At 53.7% G+C, this 21,054-nt stretch overlaps 1 protein-coding gene across 1 annotated transcript in view; it reads right to left on the bottom strand.

The window, feature by feature from the left end:
• Nucleotides 1–2,494: 2,494 nt before the first annotated feature.
• Nucleotides 2,495–21,054, bottom strand: part of Osbp (oxysterol binding protein) — a 23,033-nt gene continuing 4,473 nt past the window's right edge. Inside the window, exons 3-14 of the mRNA XM_010633096.2 lie at nucleotides 20,261–20,511; nucleotides 16,791–16,989; nucleotides 16,504–16,606; nucleotides 16,212–16,266; nucleotides 15,892–16,023; nucleotides 13,386–13,631; nucleotides 13,062–13,182; nucleotides 7,285–7,388; nucleotides 6,267–6,362; nucleotides 5,346–5,527; nucleotides 4,555–4,775; nucleotides 2,495–4,476 (exon numbers count right to left, since the gene is read on the bottom strand). Of these exons, the coding sequence (XP_010631398.1) occupies nucleotides 4,334–4,476; nucleotides 4,555–4,775; nucleotides 5,346–5,527; nucleotides 6,267–6,362; nucleotides 7,285–7,388; nucleotides 13,062–13,182; nucleotides 13,386–13,631; nucleotides 15,892–16,023; nucleotides 16,212–16,266; nucleotides 16,504–16,606; nucleotides 16,791–16,989; nucleotides 20,261–20,511 (1,853 nt within the window). The 3' untranslated portion in view covers nucleotides 2,495–4,333. The remainder of the gene's footprint in view (nucleotides 4,477–4,554; nucleotides 4,776–5,345; nucleotides 5,528–6,266; nucleotides 6,363–7,284; nucleotides 7,389–13,061; nucleotides 13,183–13,385; nucleotides 13,632–15,891; nucleotides 16,024–16,211; nucleotides 16,267–16,503; nucleotides 16,607–16,790; nucleotides 16,990–20,260; nucleotides 20,512–21,054) is intronic.

Below are 21,054 nucleotides of genomic sequence, written 5' to 3'. Positions count from 1 at the left end.
AGAGACAGAGAGAGAGAGAGAGAGAGAGAGAGACTTCCAGACCGCGCCCCCAGGGCCCCACCCTGCACCGCATTCAGCCTCGGACCGTCAGAGGACAGTGTCTCACCCCCATGATCCTGACACCTCCCAAACCCCACCAGTGAGCGAATGAGGCTTTGCGGGGACACCCGATAAAAGCTGCAGTGTTTCTGGAATGCCTCCACCTCTCTGCACGGCGTCTCCAAGCCTTTACCTGGCCTTCCAAGCTACAAATCCCCTCCACACTGCAGCCCATCGTCCTGCCGGAAGTGCAAGGCTTCTTCACGAGGGCCATGCGGAATGCTCCCCAGCCCCGGGCCCTACCTCTCTCCGGCACCGTCTCCTTGTTCTCCCACGGACCTCAAACAACAGCTCCTTCAGTCCTCGGAGTTCAGGATACTTTTCCGACCCCTTTTTTTGCCCACGCAGCATTTTCGCTTTGCTTGTCCGTAACCCGTTGGACTTGACTCTCAGCTCACTTTCTCCCAGCTGGAGAAGCCACCTGACAGGTCGAGCCCCCTGTCCACACTCCCTTTGCTCTCCTCAGGGCTTTTACACCATGTATCAAACTAGACTGATGCCTGCCTGAGCTCTGTCATTTGTACCCAGTCTGTGTCAAAGAACAGGTTACATCTTGGGTAAATGTGGCACGAACGAAAACATTCCTATCCACATCCCGGGGACATGTTTTTAGTCATTTCTAAAATCACTTGGTCAAGCTCAGAGGCTGAGACTTCTGCTGGGCTATAGATTCTGAGCACCTTAGCTTCTTGCCTTTAAAAGGAGCTTTGCAGGGCATAGTAGCGCACACCTGTAATCTCAGCACTCAGGGAGGCTGAGGCAGGAGGATTGCTTTGAGTTTGAGGCCAGCCTGGGTTTAAGATCCTCTCAAAAAAAAAAAGCCTCCTCTAGCCTCCTGCCTGCTTCTCCAGACCAGTGTGGACAGGTGAGACACTGAAACATGGTAGGGACGAGGGGAAGCCCAAGCTGTTTCACTACCACTTGCTTCCGGGACACGCCAGGAAAGCAGTGCCAGACTTGGATGGCTCCCTCCCTCTGGGCAGAACAGGGACTGCGCAAACACTTCATCAGCTTTTAGATGTGTGCTCTCATCTTGGGAACATTCTTAGAGAGTCGTTTTCTACATGTCCTCTTGGTTCTGTTGGACATAGCAGACCCTTGAAATCGTGAGACTGCAGAGGCCCGGTCCAGTGTGGTATCAAGAACCTGCCAAAGCACACTTCTGAGGGACCGCCCAGACCCCAGGACTCACTCCCCACCCACTGTGTCACCCGGGGGCTCCGGGGAGGACCGCACCGCACTGCACCGTGCTTGGTGTCGGGATTGCTGAAGTGCAGGAAATCACACGCCACGGCAGCACTCAGCATCACGCGACGTGGCTGTGTCGCACATCTCCTGTAGTGGTTTTCATCTTGCAGGGCAAAAACTTCTGTGAAATTTAGCATCAAATCCACCAACAGGAGTCAGGCAGAATCACACAGGTAAGCCGCCTTCCCAAGAAGAAGGCTAGAAAAATGACAAAATCAGGTAATCTTGCAGACAGGCGGCCCTGCAGAAATCAAAGGGCCTGGTGGCTGAAATGACCACCAAGGACAAGGACCGACCCTGGCCATGGTCACAGCTCAGCCCCCCTCCCGGTGGCCGTGCACAGCCGTCACCTGCAGCCCAGAGCTCCTCTCGGACTCGGTGGGCGGTCAGGCTGGTGCAGCGTGACCAGCTGTGACCTTGGACTTCACTGCCTGAGTGACTTTATCTCCGAGATGACCGGCGTTTCCCTCTGCAATGTGTGCAGCGCAGACAGTGCTGGGAGTGGAGCTCGAGTCCCAGCTTCCAGCACAGGAGGCCCAGCCCGAGCATGGGGCCTTTTCCCTCTGAGCTGAGTGGCCCGGCCATGTTACTCGGCCCACCGCTCCCAGACCCGAGTCAGAGAATGTAAACCAGGTGTGCTCACGGCGGGCCCCGTGTGTCTTCAAACTTCAATTGCTTAGGTTGCAAGAAGCAGGATTTGAACCCTTAGACCAAAGAGCAGAGTCAGAATCCAAGGGGTCAAGAGAAATCAAACTGAAGAATAATTTTGCTTTTTTTTTTTGAGGCCATGGGGATTGAACCCATGACAGGCACATGCTGGGAAAGCACCCTACCACTGAGCTACAGCGACATCCAGTTCTGGGCTTTCATTTTCTGAGAAAGAGCAGGGCCCAGAATTAACAGGTTACTTCTCAATACCGAAATGGGCTGGGAAACACAGTGGCGTGCTGAGGCCGTCGTCGGAACTAGGGGCGCCTGTCAGCTGTCTGCAAGACCAGGGCCCCAGGGTCCCCAGACACCCACGAAGAACAGGCAGCCCCTGGACCGGGTCTCCCCCTACCACCACCACTTCCGGCTCAGCAGGAACGGAAGCAAATCAAACAAACGATATGGCTTTTTAAAAATTATTTAATTTAGTATTTTTGGAAAAAAAGCAATAAGGCAAAAAAACTGAAAATATATATAGTTCTGTTTTGATGTGACTTTATTCCACCTGAAGGCTCTAAGCTTCTTCCATTAGCAGGGGTCTGGGGTGAAGCCAGAAATGTAGTGCAGACGGTAGAGGAGGGACAGGGCAGAAAGCGGGGCGTGCAACTGGGGGCCCCCACTCTGTCTGAAGCCCCGAGGAGGCCGCGCTGTGATGGCGAACCGGAGAGGTGCCCTGCCGCTGCCTCGGCTGGCGCTGGGGAAGGTTCTCCGAGAAACCCCCACGGCCCCGACGGAGGGGAGGCGAGGGAAGGGTTCCAAGTACGGACTTGACCAGTAAAACCAGATTCCCTGCAGGGAAGGCTTCCTCTGGAATGATATTTCCCCAGGACCCACACTGGCTGAGGCTCAGCAGTCAAGGAACAAAACATAAAAATTAAAAAAAAACACTAACAAAAAGCATACAAGGAAGGCACCTCAATTTGTGATCCTCGACCAGGGGTGGGTCTCCCGGCGGGTGCGATTTCTGAACAAGACAACTACAACAAATACTGAACAGACAAGGAAGGCAGCCAGGCCCAGGGGGAGCCACTCTCTGGCCACAGCCCGGGATGGGGCTTTTAGCACCCCGTCCTGGGAAGAGGTCCTTCTGGGCTTCATCCTACGTGCGGGGAATCACCCTCCTGACTTTTTCTCCAGGCTCTTCCTCATGAGAGAGAGAGAGAGAGAGGGAGAGGGAGACAGAAGAGGCAGGACAGATTAGCATTTCACTTTCAAGTCAGCTAATGAGGACAGGCAGAGCAGAGCTTCACCAGCTGTGGGTGGCCTGGGCTGCGAACTATGGACAGAGTCCTATTCGGTTCCGATCGCCCATCCACGGCGACATGTCCAAGAGTCCCACGGAGGCCAGGGACACCAAATCCAAGATTCTTAATGGGAAGCAGGGAAATCAAACAAAAAAATTAGATTTTTCTCTACATATATATAATATACAGGTATTTAACACATTATTCCAGAGGCGGCTCCAGTCTGCGGGGCCTGAGGGACGGTGACAACATCTGTTCCAGGCTGACATCGCTCCAATTCTGAAGGACATCAGCAGGACAGGCAAGTGCTGCTCCACATGGGCCACCTGGCCAGGCCGGTGGAGAGAGAGAGGCCAGGACGGGCGGAGGAGGGCCGGAGGGTGGGTGGCCGTCGCCTCCCATCCTGGGTTCTTAGTTCTGGGCCGGAGGAGTCCGCACACCTCGCCCACAATGCGTCCCTCGCGCCAACCCCTGGGGTGGCCTCGCTGCTGAGGAAGGTGGAGTAGCAGACGGGCATCCGCAGTGCAGACGGAAATGTCAAAGATGGAACCGAGCGTTCCAGCCCCAACAGCTCGGGGCCAGGCGTGAACAGTTCCCAGGTCAGACCTGAGTGCCCTCTGGTCACACCGCAGGTTTCTTTCCGAGGGAACTTCCAATCAGCGCTTGCTCTGGGCAGCACCAATCCTGCGCAGATCTTGGCTGAGCGGTATGCGACAGGGGAGGGCTCACCATCATCAGTGGGGCAGAGGGCGGAGAAGAGCCGAGGACACCGGACCTCACTCGAGGAACAACACCGCTGTTCAGCCACACGCCTCTCCCATCCGACGCGGGGTCTAGGACGTCGATGTCTGTGTCAGTCAGCTAAGGCCACCAGCCAATCACCACCACTGGGGTCTGCTTCTGTGAGGGATTTGGAGTAAGTGATTGGTTAAGACAGACCGACGTGAGGGAAGCGCTCGGAAAGAGTCGCAGCGGCCAGCTCCCCACGCATCCTGTCCCGTCTGTTCGATGCTCTTCCTCTGTCACGGGCCATGTCAGAAAATGTCTGGGCACGAGCTCCAGTCCTGCTTCTCTTTGCAATCCCAGTATTCGCCCCTATAAAAATGGGTTAGCTCCTTGGTGACAGGGTCCTTCTTCCGCTCAAACCACAGGGCCTTGTAGGGGTCGTGCGGCGTGCCTGCAGGGGAAGAGGAGAGAGACCAGGGTCAGGGCTGTGCGCCACACACCGAGGCGGCGGCGAAGGCAGGTGCGCTACCATCTTCCGTGGCTTTCACAGCTTCTGCTTCCCTCTTCTTCCGGGACAGTCTCTGCTTCTCCTCCAGGCGCTGCTTCTCGGCATTGGCCTCGTCCCAGCGCCCGTTTTCCATCATTCTCTGGTCAGGCCGCAACCTGCTGTCTGTGGGCGCGGTGCCCCCTTCCCAGGCGTTAAGAGTGAGTGCGAGCTCTGAAAAGTAGTACATGTTTTCTGCATTCTTCCTAGAAGTGGAGGATGAGAAAGAAAGGGTAACAAGCATCGCCTCGGCGCCCTGCAGAGACCACCTCACCCACGCTGTTCTCCAAACCAGAAAAACCCCAGACCAGGTTGGGAAGCCCAGTACAGGGCCACACTGTGCAGCTCTGGCGCCCCACAGCACCTCCCAGTGGTCTCGGGCTGTACTACACGCGCTGCCCAGTGGAAATTCTCTGCGGCTTCTGCCTCCGGAACCTCTCTGGATAACCTGGGCCTGATTGCAGGCTGACTGTACTATGTTCGGCCTGCATCGTTTCCAGTCCACACTGGCTGGGGGCTTTCGGCGCCTTTCTCTCCCACCTGCTTTTGGACTGCTCTGCTTTAGGTCACAGAATGATGCTCAGGAGTCAGGACAGACACTTCCTGGCATACGTGGTCTGGCCAGGAACCTGCTGGGGACGAGGTGTGCCACCCCCCACGTGGAACCACGCCAGCCTCTGGCGACCTCCCCGAGGGTTCCGGGTCCCCTGCTCCTCAGCCCTTCACCTCCCTCGGCGGAAGGCCAGCTGCCCAGGCAGGGCTGCACTGGTACTCACGGAAGAGGGTTCCGTTTCCACAGCGTCACCCTGCTCTCCTCCGCCTCGTGGCCTCTCTGCCGGGCATCACCCCCATTCTCTCCAGCGGCTGGCTGGACTTTGAAACAATCCATTTTCTCATCCCAGGTCCCCAAAAGGGCGAAGTGAACTCTTCCTGACGGATCGGTCACCTCCCCTGTCACCTGTGAGCATGGAGAACAAGGCTTAGGAGCAGAGCACCCACTTCCCCCCAAGCCCAAGTCCTGCGGGGACAGACGGAAAGGAGCAGTCCAGACTCTGTGTTCTTCTCCAGACACTGCTTGCAGTAACTGAGCTGTGCCAGGGATTTAGCTCAGTGGTTCTGCCACCTGCCTCACAAGCGCAAGGTCTTGAGTTCAATTCCCGGTACAAAAAAAACAACAAAAACCCAGTAACTGAGCTGTGACTTGATTTCCTTTTTGTTGTTGTTTTTGGTACTAGGGATTGAACCCAGGGCCTGCACTCTGAGCTTCATCCCCAGCCTTTTATTTTTTGAGACAGGGTCTTCTCTGAGCCAATAAATTGCTTAGACTGGGCTCAAATTTGCAATCCTCCTGCCTCAGCCCCTCAGAGTGCTATTATTACAAGCATGCACTCCCATTCTTGGCTGTAGGGAGATTTTTTTTTTGCGGGGGGGAGATTTTTGATATAAGGGTGTAAGAAGAGAAGCAACGGACTGGTATTAAGAATACAATGCTCTTGACTTACTTCACACTTGTCACCCAAGAGAAGAAATCAGGTCGTTCACGTAGTGACTCTTCCTGACACTGTCTTGTTTTTATGATTCATCACATTCAGAACAGCAACCTACCTGTGCACTTGAATTGTACACACATACTCACACCCACCAGCCCCAAGGGCCACACGGTTAGGTGAATAAACTTAAATTCCAACTTCCCTTACCTTTCTTGCTACATCCCGAGAGAAGTAGCTATAAGGAACAAATTTAAGATTACACTTGTCTCCTGTCTTGTGATTCACAATATCAATTTCACCAGACTGCAAAATGAAAAGGAGCACGGATTAGCTTTGAGAAGATGGGATGGCTGGAATCCCACACCACAGGACCCTTTGCCCGTCAGCTCCCCTTCACTGCAGTGCTCCCTTGCTCGAGGTTCTGGTCTCAGCAGACCCTGGGATGCTATGGAGTGCCCTTAGTCCCCTCACCTTTCCAGGAGACGAAGACCAAGTGACGGCTTTGTGTGTCGCATGTTGGGCGGCACGGCCGACCTTCCCACACATATGCTGAAATCTGCACCACAGTCTACCTTTCCCATCCCAGCCAATCCCCTCTTCACAAACTTCTCTGCTTGAGTCGAAGTACTCTACTCAGTTCCAAGGTTAAACATCCAAAGCCTCCCAGACCGCTCACTGGTTCCTTTCTCCCTCTGACCCCCTGCCCGCTCCCAGACTCAGCTTGACTGCACACCTGCCGTGAAGCCGTCCTGCGGCTCAGAGGCTGGCCCTCTTCTCTGAGTTTCCTGCGACCACTCTCGGCAGCGAACTAACCGTGCATTAGATGCTGCCTCGGTGCAACTTCAGGGCTGGTGTGCTTCGTCACACGCATTTCCACTACATCTGTCACCGCCCTCCGATGACACAGAACTCCCGGAGGACGTGGCATCTGACTAACCCAGCACCTCGCTACAATGACTACCTGCTGAGTAGTGAGAGCGGTGACAGCAGGGACCCCATTTACTGCTCTCTCGGACTCGCTGGTGCCCAACTCAGTCTAGTCCCGGCTGATGAATGGTGCAGTCTGGTCGTCAACAAATGCGACACTGTGCGGGTCTAGGGGAAGCCCAGGCAGTACTGCGGCAGACCGAACTGGGGCATGACACGCCTACCGGAAACCCACGGCCCAGCACAACCTCCAGGGCAGTGCAAAGACGCATCTTGGGAGGCGGTCTGGGCTCCTCACCTGATCGATCCACAGCTTGCCCACGATGATGTTGTGCACGGTTGTGGTGACTTTCTTCCACGTGTAGTGGTGCCCGGTAGCATGAAAAATACAGTGGATGGTACCTAGAAGCAGGGAGGTAGACGAGTGAAGGCAGCAGCGGGCACACAGCCCCACGCAGACTGGAAACAAACAATGGACTGGGTTCCCCCTATGGGCGTTTTTTACTTTAAAAATAAAACAGTACAGGAAAAGACATAGCCTTCCTGAATGTCAGAAGCGTGGCCTGAATGAGTTCTTTAAATGCACGAATAAAATGTGAACGACGACGAATACCGACAGCCAGGACACTAGCGAGGGAGCCGTACTGCGCGACAGCGACGGTACAATGCAGGGACAGATCAAGTGTGGCCAAGGAGAAGAACTGAAACCACACACACGGCGGGCAGAACCGAGGCCCCCGCTAGTAATTAACTGTGACCTTGAACACCACTTTACCCAGGGTCTGAACGGTAAAAGTGTGGAGGACACAGAGCAAGGCTTTGGACGAGAGGCAGATTCAATCCTGGGTTACAGCGCGATCTACATGTGTGATCCGGTGTTGTACAACAAAGAATCTGTCAGGTCTCTGCCCAGTGTATCTGGGAGGCAACACTTAAACCCCGTAAGTTTCCAGGGACAGCTGTTATTCACAGGGGCCCCAGGGCTCACACTAACACCGACTGGTGACCAACCACATGATCAGAGCGGGGCTCTGGCTCACCTGTGCACAGCCCAACTTCCAGACCTCCACGACTATCCAGTCACAGGGAAACGATTACATCAAGGAAATGCACGAAATGAAACTCCAACACAACCTCGGCACACCAAAACATGGTGAAGTTTCTTGACTGTGAACACACAGCTGTCACAGAAAAGCACCGAGCCCTGCTCCCAGGGGAAGGCGCGGAGCTGCATTCAGGACCCTCTCAGGCTCCCCCACGGGGCCCCACACTTGGGGTCCGGATTTGTACTCTGGACAACGAAACTTTAAGGTTAAGGAAGCACGTTCGGAGTCTGGGCCTCTAGCGAAGGACCATATCCGAGGGCTCTGTGGGTGGACAGCGTGCGGACATGTCCAGCAAAGCCGCTGTGCGGGAGGCCAGGCCCACCCACCCCGGGTGCCCAGACCCACAGTCCCTACGGTGCTGCACCCTGAGGGCTTCCAACTCCCCCCGGCCTCAGGTCTGTCACCTGCAGCCCTGGGGTAACAACACCTCACTGTACGTGTCCAGTAAAATGTTTGGACTACTATAGGCACTAACAAGTATGCTTTCCTGGCCTATGAATTAATTTCTAATGAGTGCCAGACCAAAGTCAGCGGTCTGGGCACAGGTTACTGAGGATTTAAAATAATAAAAAATTTTACATAAAGCCAATAACAGTCAATTCCAGTAATGCTGTTATTCCAAATTTCCTCTGTAACCGCTAATGAAAACAACATGTTAACTGTGGTTTAGGCATGTGTTTCTTTTGTTGTTGTTTTTTTCTTTTTTTTTTTCTTTTTGGTACTGGGGATTGAACTTGGGTCCTTATGCTTGCGAAGCAGATCTTTTGCTTTTGTGAGACAAGGTCTTGCTATGTAGCCCAGGCTGGCCTTGAACTCATGGTGACCCTCCTGCCTCAGCCTCCCGAGTGCTGGGATCACAGGCCTGTGGCACCAGGCCTGGCTGATGCATGTCTTTCTTGTATGAAAGATGTAAGTAGACCCGGTGGCTGGCTGAGGGGACAGCAGTAATGGCCCAGGAACAGCAGCTCCGCCGAGGGCCCTTGCTGCCCTGTGCTCCACCCTCCGGCATGCCTTGTCTCCTTAGGCTGTGTAAGTATCTTCAAATATGTGCTGCCCTGAGTCTTTCATCAACACCTTCTCTGTCAGCGTTCACCCCACGAGGCCAAGGCTCTCCTGGTACCAAAGCCAGGCAAGTACTACAAGAGAAGGGAACTACAGACCCACATCCCCTTTGCAAAGTGATGCCCAAAGCCTAGAGAAGATGCCAGGAAAGCAAACACAGCAGCTCCGCAGAATGAGTCTAGGCCATGACCCAGTTTATCTCTGGAATGCAAGGATGGCTTGGCACGTGAGAGCAGACCTGTGAAACAGCACCACATCGACAGGGTGGAGGGGGAAAGGCACACGATCATCTTTGCACTGGACAGAGTTCAATACTGTCATGATTAGAAACACTCAACAGAGCCAGAGATCTAGCTCAATGGCACTGCACCTGCCCTGCAAGGCATATGGTCAGTCCTTGTGCTGATCCCCGGTACCAGGAAAAAAAAACACTCAACAAACTAGGAATTGGGCCAGGATTTAGCTCAGTGGTGCCACCACCTGCCTCACAAGTGCAAGGTCCTGAGTTCGATCCCCAGCACCAAAAAAAAAAAAAAAAAAAAAATAAAAAAAAAAAAAAAAATCAAAGAACAGAACAAGAGAATACTGAGGAGCAAACTTAATCAGTGAGGTGAGAACTATAAAATACTGTCCAAGAAAATGGCCAGGTGTGGTGCCGCGGGCCTGTCACCCCAGCACTCAGGAGGCTGAGGCCAGCATGGGCTACACAACGAGACCCTGTCTCAAAAGAACAAAAAATTAAAGATATTACCTAATGCATGGAATTTCAAAAAATAAGTAAACAAATAAAAATTTAAAATGACATGAGTGTAGAAGGGATGCCAAGGGGGTGATGGTCAGATCTACATGTGTCACACACATGTATGAGCAGAACACACCGAAATGCAAGATTGTGAACAAAAGGCACTATGATAAAATTAAACAGAAACGCATCCCTGTTCACAGAAGACTTACCACACCATCTAGAGCAATCTACAGATTCAGGGCAATCCCCATCAAAGCCCTAATGATGTTTCTTCCAGAAATAGAGAGACTCGTCTTAAAATTCCTATGGAATTGGGACGGGGATTTGGCTCAGTGGTTCTGCCACCTGCCTCGCAAGCACAAAGGGCTCGAGTTCAATCCCCTGTTTTAAAAAAAAAAATTCATATGGAATCTCAAGGGATCCTGAATAACTAAAATAATCCTGAATAAGAACAGAACTGGAGAACTCACACTTTCTGATATCACACATATTGTGAGGATTCACAGTCATCAGGAGTGTGATACTGGCACCAAAGACGTACCGAGGGCCTCGGGACAGGAACAGAGGCCAGGTGCGAGCCCTGTGTGTGCGCTTGGACCATCTAGGGAAACAAAGGCCAGTCCTTTCACTAGATCCACGGGAGAACCGCACGTCCGCATGCCAAGGAATGAAACTGGACCCTTCCTCCTAATATATAAAAGTTAACTCAAATGGATCAAAATGGAACAGCTCACACTTAGCTCAGAGGAAAACACAAAGCAAAGCGGCGGTGCGTAGTGAGTCCTCAGTCCCGGCACTCAGGAGTTCAAGGCCAGGCCAAAGTGCACAGAGAAACCTCATATGAACCCAGACTCCCAGAAACAGAACAAACACAAGGCACAAGCGTCATGACATGAGACTGCTAGGCTGCGAATGATTTCTTGAACAGGAAAACAAAGGCACAAGCAAAATAAAAAACTAGACATAATGGGGCTGGGGATGTAGCTCAGCAGTACTGCTGCCTGCCTCGAAAGGGCAAGGTCATGAGTTTGATCCCTGGTACTGGGAAAAAAAAAAATGGGTTTCCTAAAAATTTGAAAAATGTTGGGCATCAAAGGGTAACATCAACACAGTAAAAAGACAACACTACATTAACAGAATGAAAAAAAAGCAACCCTACATGATCGTCTCCTTGACACAGAAAGGAAAGTATTTATAAATCATATTTCTGATAGTTACCCAGAACAGAGAATTACTAAAACTTAACAACAAAAATAACTCCATTTAAAAATGCAGCTGGGTGTGATGGGCCCCCCACCCCTGCACTGGGGAGGCTGAGGCAGGAGAATCACTGACAGTTCAAGGCCAACCTGGACTATGTAGTGAGTTCAAGTCCAGCCTGAAATGCATAGCAGGGATCCTACTTCAAAAGAAAAAAAGTACAGAGGTGATCAAGAAACATTCTTTAAAGAGACACAAACAGTAAGTATGTGAAGAGGCACTCAACATCACTACTGAAGCAAAGCCTCTAAAAGTGCTGGAACACTGAATGTTCTGGTCCCCGCGGGAAATACGATAGTGCCTCCCAAACCAGAATCAATCACCACGTGATCCAGTACCCCACCGTGGAAACAGAAAACAGGGTCTCCAAGAGGCGTCAGACACTGAGCAGCACTGCTCATAGCAGATGAACGGGAAGTCAGCCCGGGGCCGCTGACAGACACAGGCACAGGCAGAATGTGTGGTCTCCCAGAGGCTGGATACAAGGAAGGAGCCCCCGGAACCTCAAAGAGGATGAGCCCCCAAGGCAGTGTGCCCAGCAAAGCGAGCCAATCACAAAAGGCACAGTACCATCAGGAAGAACGGGGGCATCCAGGCTGGGAGGGAGGGGCCGGGTCCCTGCCGTGCACAAAGAAGGGTCCAACGGAGGGTCCCAGGCTGGAGGAGCTCATGGTGCCCAACCCCACACAGGTACTGAAGACCAGAGCTGTGCAGCAAAAATGGGAACACGCTAAACTTTAAGTTATGTGAATTGTACTAAAATTATAACAACAGAGAAAGAAAACCAAGAGGCCAGAAGGCGTGGGATGACATTCAAACCGTGAAGAGGGAAAGACTGTCAAAGCAACTTCTATATCAACAAAGGAGAATCAAGACATCCCCAGATTAACACAAACGGCACAGATTCATAACTAGCAGATCTACCTTAAAAGAACTACCAGCCAGAATCCCTTGGGCTGAAACAACTACACTAATAAATAAAGAAGCCAGGAGTGGGGGAGCATGCCCGTATACCCAGCATTCCAGGAGGCTGAGGCAGGAGGGTCACAAGTTCAAGCCCCGTCTGAGCAACTCGACAACTTAGCAGGACCCTGTTTCTAAGTGAAAAATTAAAAAGGTTTTAGGGATGTAGCTGAGAACAAAGTTCCTGGGTTCAATCCCTAAAACCACACACTAAGAAAAAGAAAGGAGAGAAAAGAAAAAGGAAAAGACAAAACCAGACCATAAAGAGAACTACAGTTAAACTATGAGAGCTAATGTAAGCGTAGTTTTGCTTGCTATTTCTTCTCTGTGATTTAAACTGCATAAAGTAACATGAAACCATATATATCATGAGATTACAATGTATAAAATATATCATTTATATGAAAAGAAATGCACAAAGTAGGAAAAAGGCAGTAGATCTATGTATGTGCAAAGATTTGGTTTTTTGAGACAGGTCCTACTATGTAGTTGACACCGACCTGGAACTCACTATGTAGCCCAGGCTGGTCTCGAACTCACAGCGGTCCTCCTGCCTCAGCCTCCCGAGTGCTGGGATTACAGGCGTGCGCCACCACGCCCGGCCCACAAAATCTTTTAAAATAAAGCTTCACCTTACCTGGAAGTCAGCCAATACATGAAGGATACCTAAGCCACGGGCAGAGAGAGAGGATGGGGAGAGGCCAGCCAAGGAACCTAGCCCTGCAATCATGTGTGTCCTGCTGCAGACAGGACTGCATCGTGAGGGACAGAGGAGACACCGTTCCAAGACAGCTTAAAACAAATGTGCACGCCAGGGCTGAGGTTCTCACTGGGGCTCAGAGGTGTACGCGGTGCCACTCAGAGAATAAAGCGCTCGTGGAGCAGGGCCGGACGCCTAAGCAGCATGCCGGCCTCCCGGGCGTCCAGACGCAGCCTTACCAAGGGGCATGATGGAGAGGTATTTGCCTCGGAACTTGCTGGTGATTTTGATTTCCTGGCGCAGTGTCCAGCCATTTTTGGATTCGGCGTGGTGTGCAGCAGCAGGGGGGTGATGGCTCACCTTGAAAAAGTGGGGTTCAAATCAGAAAGTGGAGGAAGAGACACTGCCTTTCACTGGTAACAAGCACCCCAAGTCCCCCAACCCGCGAGACCGGGGCCCCCAGTGCTGACGTCGGAGGAGGCTGGGATGGCAGCGACCAGCACCTCTGCCCAGACACCAGGGTGAGCATCGACAGACAGGAAGTGGTCCTGAGGCGCCGTTACCTGCTCACACAGGGACCGGTACCCGTTCTCCTCCAGCCGGTCCAGCTCGAAGGTCTCCCCGAGGATCGGGTTGAATGGCTTGCTGGTACGGAAGACAGTAGTGGAGTAGGAGGACACCGTGAAAGCTGCAACATAACAGAGCTGTTCTAGAGAGTTCTCGCACTTCGCAGCCCGGTCTAACAGCTCGTGGTACTCCAGATCTTCAGTCAGGCGCTGAAGTATGGACAAGGGCTCGTTAAAGTTCACCTACAAGGAAAAGAGTGGGTATAAAAACTTTGCCCAGGCATCGGGAGACAGGTTTTTTTGGGTTTTTCTGCAGGTGGAGGAAGACACTGAGATGCTGAGGCAATAAATCAATCACTGGGAGAGAAAAGGGAAGCCCAAGCAGCTCTCAGATTTGACCTGCAGCCGGCCACTCTCCCTGGTCAACAGTGCGGTCGGCGAGTGGCAGCGGGCACCATTTTCACGCCTGTTGCTATCTGTAAGCTGAGACCCAAGAGCCACAGGAGCCTTCATGCAGGGGTGTGGAGCACTCAAGCACAGGGACACTTAGAGGGAGGGAGGGTTTCAAGTTCTTGGAGAAGCAAGAAGAGATGGTCCATTTTGGGGGTCTTTTTGAGAGGCTGGCCTGGAACACAGATCTGCTTCCCCAGTGCCAGGGTGGCCCTCAGGCCCAGCTAGGGCAGCCCTGGCCTGACTGGGAAAGACGACTCCATTTGGCTCCTACCCTGCACTGGCAGCTGCTAAGTCCCAGCTTGCTCTGCAGGCTTTCTGGACATGGAATGATCGGGACGCGGCCGGGAGAGCTGTGCATGCTCTTACCAAAATGTTTTATTGTTTTCACAAAAATCCAACAGATTTAGATGTAAACAGGTATTTGCTGCTGCAGGCCTCGTTTACTCATTACTTTAACACCAGCTAGGGCCAGGGATTTAACCCTGGCGCTGCCGCCTGCCTCATGGAAGCAAGGTCCCGAGTTCGATCCCCATACCAAAAAGAAAAAAAAAAAGGAAAACACTAGCTAAGCATCAGGCGACGTGGGCCAGCGAGACCAGTGCTACCCGTGAGGATCACTTTGGCAGAAAAGTGCCTTCTGCAGTTCAGTCTGCCATGCACCAGCTGTGCATAGAACCTGCAGCCCTTTCCCCAGGACTTCACTGGCTAATGGCTTAGGAAACTTCCAGAAAGCATCCTCTGCAGGCCAAGCCTGCTCATCTTCTTTTCCTGCTGACTGCGCATGGTCCTGAAGGATCAGCAGAGACAGCGCTGTGGACCTGAGGACAAGCTAAGAGCAGGCCGCAGCCCAGCCGCTCCTGACTGCCAACCCAAGGCAGACGCCTGGCCGTGTGAAGGCAGGGCTGCTGGCGCAGTGGGAAGGAGCGGCTCATGGGAGCAGGGGAAGTGGCCCTGTCATGCTCCCATAAAGCCTTCTGGACATTACCTCATGAAGTACACTCCTCTGATTTTTTCAACTATTAAAAATTAAGGGGCCGGGGATTTAGCTCAGTGGTTCTGCTGCCTGCTTCGCAAGCGCAAGGTCCCGAGTTCGATCCCTGGTACCAAAAACAAACAAAAAAATTAAAAAATATAAAAATCATTCTTGGCTAGGTTTGCAGACCCCCAGCTGAAACCAATATATTTGGACTTGTGTTTTTAAGCTGAACCTGGAGCTGAGTGGTACACGCTGGCCCAGTACCAGGCCAATAGGCAGCGCTCAGCACATGCTTATGGATCAAGGAAGGGCAACACACGGACTGCCACACACTAAGAGCCCTGGCTGGAGTGCAGGGCAGAGGCAGCCCACCCTGGCCAGCCATGCTGGAGCCTTCCTGAAAGAGGCGATGCTCCAGCTGAATCCCACTGAGAAGGGTCTGGGCCCCCGCAAAAGAAAAGGGCCAAGGGTCAGGAGGAACCAAAGAAAAGTTCAGGCAAAGAGCAGAGCCTGGCCCACGGGAAGGAAGCACGAAGCCCACAAGGGCCTGCACTACACGCCAAGCAGCAAGACCCAGTCAAGGGCTCCAGACTGGAGGGCCGGGACCAATCACTGTGCAGCAGTGCGACCAGAGCAGAGCCCCCGAGGCCAGACCCCATCTTCCCTGGACAGGGACTCCGCTTCTGGCTCGGGCTGACCTGCCTTTGCTTCCATGCTCCTGAAGCCTTTGTCTGTCTGGTAGTATTTGCCACAACACCTCACCGGAAATTTCTTTTTTTTTCCACCTACTTCAGGTCTGTCCCTTTGAAACTACATGGCTCACAGAGACGGAAACGTGCTGTGCTTATCTCTGTGTGCCTGGCAGAGGAACCTGGCTGTGAACACCAGTCACTGAACACAGGCACCGCTCCTAGGCACTGTGGGAACGCACCAGACCCACAGCCACAACTACACCCAAACACTTTAACAGGAGGCCCAGGCCGGAGACTGCCCACCAGGGAGTGTGGAGTCCCAGCGGCACGCTCCCCAGAGCCAGGGGCCACCCGGCAGCTGCCAGCTGCACAAGGACCTTACCGGCATGGGGATCTTAGAGAGCTCTTTTCCGATGCAGTTCTTCATGATGCTCCACAGGTTGAGGCTATAGTTTGGTTTGTATGGGATCCGGGTTCTCTTCTCCTTCTTGGTCTCCTCTAGCTGGTGTTTGTACTGAGAGCAAGAACAAGGTTATTCAATCAGCCACAAAGAAGAGAAAACCTGCCATCTATAATACTCCCTTCACCTGCACTAAACAATAACAATAATAATAAAGACTCAGGACTTCCTGTTTCCTCACAGGTTCCAGTCTTTAGGAACACAGCCCTGCCCTGCCCTCCGACAACTTCCGCCCGAGTTACCTGCTCATCGAGGCTGATGTCACTGCTGGCTCCGCTGATGTTGCTGCCGGTGCGTCTGCAGGGACAGCAAGCTTGGGGTTAGAACCAGAGCAGACTCAAGAGTGGCCCTCCAGCCCTCCAGAGAGCAGAGGGCCAAGCCCAGTAACGACCACAGGAGGTGACCACAGGAGAACTGCAGGGGACACGTGGGAAGAGCTGCCGGGCTCCCCCGAGGGCAGGGCCCCGACTCGGTGAGCAGGGGTCGGAGGCTGCCGACCAGGCCCTGTCTGCCTCACCGCCCACGAGCACGTACTTGTGGCCCAGACTCTCCGGCACGGTGATGATCTCCGGGGCGTCGAAGAACTCGTTCTCGTCATCTTCGTCGCTCACGTCCCCTTTGCCGGCGCAGGCCTGATCTATAGGGAGAAGAGCTTCGCTCATTCCCGCTGGTGACTCTCACCAAACGCCTGGGTCCGGCTCTGAACTACCAGCCAGGAACACGGCCACAGATGGCAGAAGGCCAGAGAGGAACCAGAAGGAGTCAGGCATCTGCCTCTGCCAGACACGAACCGAGCTGGGGACGCTGCCGAGGGGCTGTACCTTTCCCGGGCCCCACACCGCCGGGGCTGTGGGACGGCAGCACCGTGGCCCCGCGGAAGGCCCTCTCCAGGTGGTTGTGTTGCTTGGCCAGCTGCTCCAGGGTCTCCTCCAGCCGGATCCGCTGGTCTCGCTCATATTGCAGCGACTTCTGCCACTTCTTACTGTGGGTCTGGGCCAGCATGAGGAAGTCTCTGCAGGCCTGCAGGGGAGTGGAGCTGTCAGACTCCGCCCCGGCCTCCAGGAGCCACCACACAACCTTATCCTGGGGACGGGGAGAAGCTGGGCCGTCCGCTCTGTGCCACACAAGGCCAGACCCAGGAGAGGGAGCATGGCTGCCACATTCTCTTATTCTCGCTGGTCTCGAGGTCCACACAAAAACCAAGTGAGCAGCAAATCCACACAAGGTATTCATGACAGCATCCTAAAGCTCGGCATGCAGTCTACACCATGAGATCTACAGAAAGAGGAGATGCAGCACAGCAAAACTGCTTCTAATGAATTCCTGACTAAACCAAGCAACCAGGAGCTAAGGAATTTAGATGGCGGTAGCAGGGAACTCCACTGACTTCAATACAGGGAAACTTATTTAGCTTTTGATCTTGAAAACTGGAAGGCCATTTCAGCTACCAAAGAGGGAATCTAGAAAGAAAACTTCAATCTGCTCACACCATCCCTCTGCTGTTCCCACTGAGTCTCGGTGCAAACACAGAGGGCCCTCGCCCGGGGCCCAAGGACCCTTCCCTGCCCTCTGGTGGCGCATCGTTTCCACTTCCTGGACACAGACCCCAGGCCCACGGCCCTCAGCATGAGCCTGCAGCGTCCTTCCTGTCCTCTGGCTCTAAGGTGATAAATCTGCGACTTTCAGGAAGGCGGCACCCGTCGCTTCTGCAGCGACATGTCTCCCGTCTCTTTCTATGGCCCGTCCCACTCTGCCCACACGCGGGTCACACGTGCACGCGCTCTTGGGACGAGTCCTCTCTCCAGATGGACCACGAGCAAACGCAGCTTATTCCTGCACACATCTCCAGCTCCTTGGCTCTTTCCACGCAAGCTGGGTAAAGTCCATGGACAGAAACAACATACACGTAAGAGTCCAGTCCCTTCCGGTTCTGGACCAAATGTCTACCCCAGGGGAGTGCACTGCTACCACACAGCTGGCAGCTGTCTAGCAACTGCGGCTCTGGGTTGGGGACTCCAAGCTGGCACGGTGGGGCTTCGGAGCAGACACCCCGCCTGTCTGGCCCACAGCAACCTCCCAATGAGCGGCTCACAAACCTCGCCTTTCCTGCTCCCAAGGGGACAGCGCGGCCCTCCCAGCTGCCCGCCCAGAAACGGGAAGGGCGTCCTCCTCCTAGCCCTGCTGCTCCAGCCAATCATCGTGTCCCAGCGCATCTTCTCCAACATCTCTGATCTGAACACTTCCTTCCGAGCACCCTCACGGGGGCAGGTGACTTAACTTCCGGGCCTCCCCAACCTTCTCCACAAACAAACAGCAACAGTAATGACCGCCAAGAGCTGCTGCTTCGCATTTTCAGAACCATGCGGGCGTCCAGCCAGGTCAGCTCTTCCAATCACGCTTCCCCCGCCTACTGCCTGCTACCCCCAAACCCATCCTGCAGGACCTGCACCCCTCTCCTCTTCTGCAGCCTCAGCTCCAGCGGCTTCCTCCTGTAGTGAGTCGATCATCGGCAGTTCCCACAACACAAATGAGAAAGACAGACCCAAAGACACACTGCCCCCAACTTCTCTCGTTTCGTTTTTCTTCTTTTCTTTTTTTAATTTCATGAGACAGGGTATCCCCGTGTAGCTCAGCCTGGCCTTGAACTGTGTAACCCAGGCTCTCCTTGAAATTGTGGTGATCGTCCTGCCTCAGCCTCCCAAGTGCTGGGACTATAGGCATGTGCCACTGCGCCCAGCTCATTCTTTTTAAAAGCCAAAGACTTATCTCAAGTGGCACTACACTTGCTTTGCAAACGCCAAGATCCTGAGTTAGATCCCTGATACAAAAAAAACAAAAACAAAACTCTGATGCTGGAGACTGAACCCCAAGCCCTTGCACCCACCAGACAAGCGCTCTGCCACTGAGTGACCCCCCGTTCTTTTGAGCAACACCGATCACAACTGCCAGACAGAGTGTCAGGCCCTCCGTACACTCCACCTCCATCCCGATGGCACCCCCAGCACTCCTGGGAGGGCCATGCCCGTACCTGAGCCCCTGGCGGACGGAGGCTGTGCAGAAGGTTACAGAAGGCAGGCATCCATGCCCGGCCCTCCCCGTGACCTTTCCTTGCAGAGACTTCCCCGCTCCTTGGGCGTTCAGTGTCCTGGTCGGCTGCCACGCCTGCACCCAGCACACTCTGTGGGTGCCCAGTGCTCCGAGGGCAGGGCCCCAACTCGCCTCATGGGACACAGAGCTACTCATATAGCAAATGACCACCCTGACCTGTCACACTGACTTTGTCAAGATTCGGTAGGAAGAAAAGTGACGTCCTGGGCAATCCAAAGACTGTGTGAACACGGTCTCCCCCGATGCAGCGGCCCACGAGGAGCATGTGCACTGCCCTGAAGGCGCTGCTACCGTGACCCAAAAGGAACCCAGAACAGTGTGCTGGTCCGGAGGGCACAGCGGGCCTCCTCATGTAGCTCTCCTGTGGAAGGGAACTAAGACAGCTCTCCAGGTGAGATCAGGTACCGGGAGAGGCAGCACAGCACTGCTCGGACCACAGGTTCACCTCACGCCTCTCCACGCCTCTGGAAAGCCAGGGCACTTTGTGCTTATCTGCAGCCTTCACCTAAGCAGCTAAAATGTCCCCAGACCCAGGACAGCAACCCTAGGGGCTGGGAGGAGCTGAGAGACAGAGGCTGAGGATCCTGTCGGGCCAACAAGGCCACCCGGCAGTCAGAGACTGACCAAGGGCAAATCGGTGCCACGGCGCTCCGCACCCCACAGGCCAGAGCGCAATGGCCAGAGGACACGACGGTGCGAGTGGCAGAAAGACTCACGCGGAGCCTCACTTCCAACAGATTACGCTGGAGAAAATAAAACACAGCGGCATCTGGGCTCACAAGCACCATTTGCAAATACTTTTCTCAAACAGAAGTCTGGCAAAATTTTGTTTTTGATTCAAACGCTGCCTTGGGTGATGGACACCACTGCGGCCACCCTTCTGCACGAACATGGGCATGGCTGAATTTTCCAGAATCCCAGAATGAACCTGAGGCACCACTGTAAATGCAGCCACAGCCCCCAGGACCCAACTTCAGCGTCACTGTCGGCCTTGCCACAGAGGCAGGCAGGGCCCTGGCCTGCTGACTCCCTCCAGTGCCAGCCACCCCTCATGGTCGGGGCTGGTTTCGCAGCAAACAAGGCAACCCAAGCCCGCGTAGGGCGCAAGACCAGAAGCTCCAGGCCCCATCACGGGCACCGTGACACAAGGAGGGAGGGGGGCTCAGTGACCCCGTTAACTCACGTTGATCATGGCGTTGGACGTTATCCGGAAGAGTGTAGCCCGCTCGTTGACCTGCTTGATCTTCTCATTGCTCTCTGCCGGCAGCTTGAGGGACTCCAGCTCGCTGAGGGAGCGCTGCAGCGCTGTGCCGTGCTTGGCGATCAGGTCGTTGCACGTGCTCAGGTCCTCTACCTTGCTGGACAGTGTTCTCAGTGTGTTCTGCAGCTCCGTCTTGTCCGTCTGCGAGACGGACTCTTCGTCTCCAGACTCATCTGCGGGGAAGCACGAGAATGCGTGATGCCCAGCAGGGACCAAGCCCATCCCGCGAACACCTGCAACTCACACCGGCGGCTCTCCCATAACACACCCTGAAGAAGCCTCGTCTGTTCGGGCCTGCTAGCCTTCACACTGAACACTTTGTAGCTGCAAAGTGCTTTTCTAGCAGTGTGACTTCCTTTGGAGGAGCTAACACTGCACTAAAATTAAAACAAAAGAAGAAAGAAGAGGCCTACCCTATCTGCTATAAGACGTGGCCAAGGTCAAAAGATTTACAGAGCACTGAATTGTCCCCTCACTGCCTAGCAGATGTTAAACACAGCGTGGGAATCGAGAGACTAAAACAAGTGACAAAGCCATGTCAGCAGGTGACACACAAACCCTGCTTCGCTCCAGTGTAATCAAACATCTAAAGTTCCAGAGCCAAGTCCTACCCTGCTCCTTTAAGAAAAATCAAAATCAAACTTTAGCTCAGTGATTCCACCACCTGCCTTACAAGTGCAAGGTCCTAAGCTTGATCCCCTGTACAAAAAAAAAAA

This window comes from Fukomys damarensis, unplaced genomic scaffold (genome assembly GCF_012274545.1).
Source record: "Fukomys damarensis isolate Sample0158 unplaced genomic scaffold, DMR_v1.0_HiC HiC_scaffold_27, whole genome shotgun sequence".
NCBI lineage: Eukaryota > Metazoa > Chordata > Mammalia > Rodentia > Bathyergidae > Fukomys > Fukomys damarensis.
The sequence above is the reverse complement of the archived record's forward strand: the minus strand, read 5'-3'. Positions and strand labels throughout refer to the sequence as shown.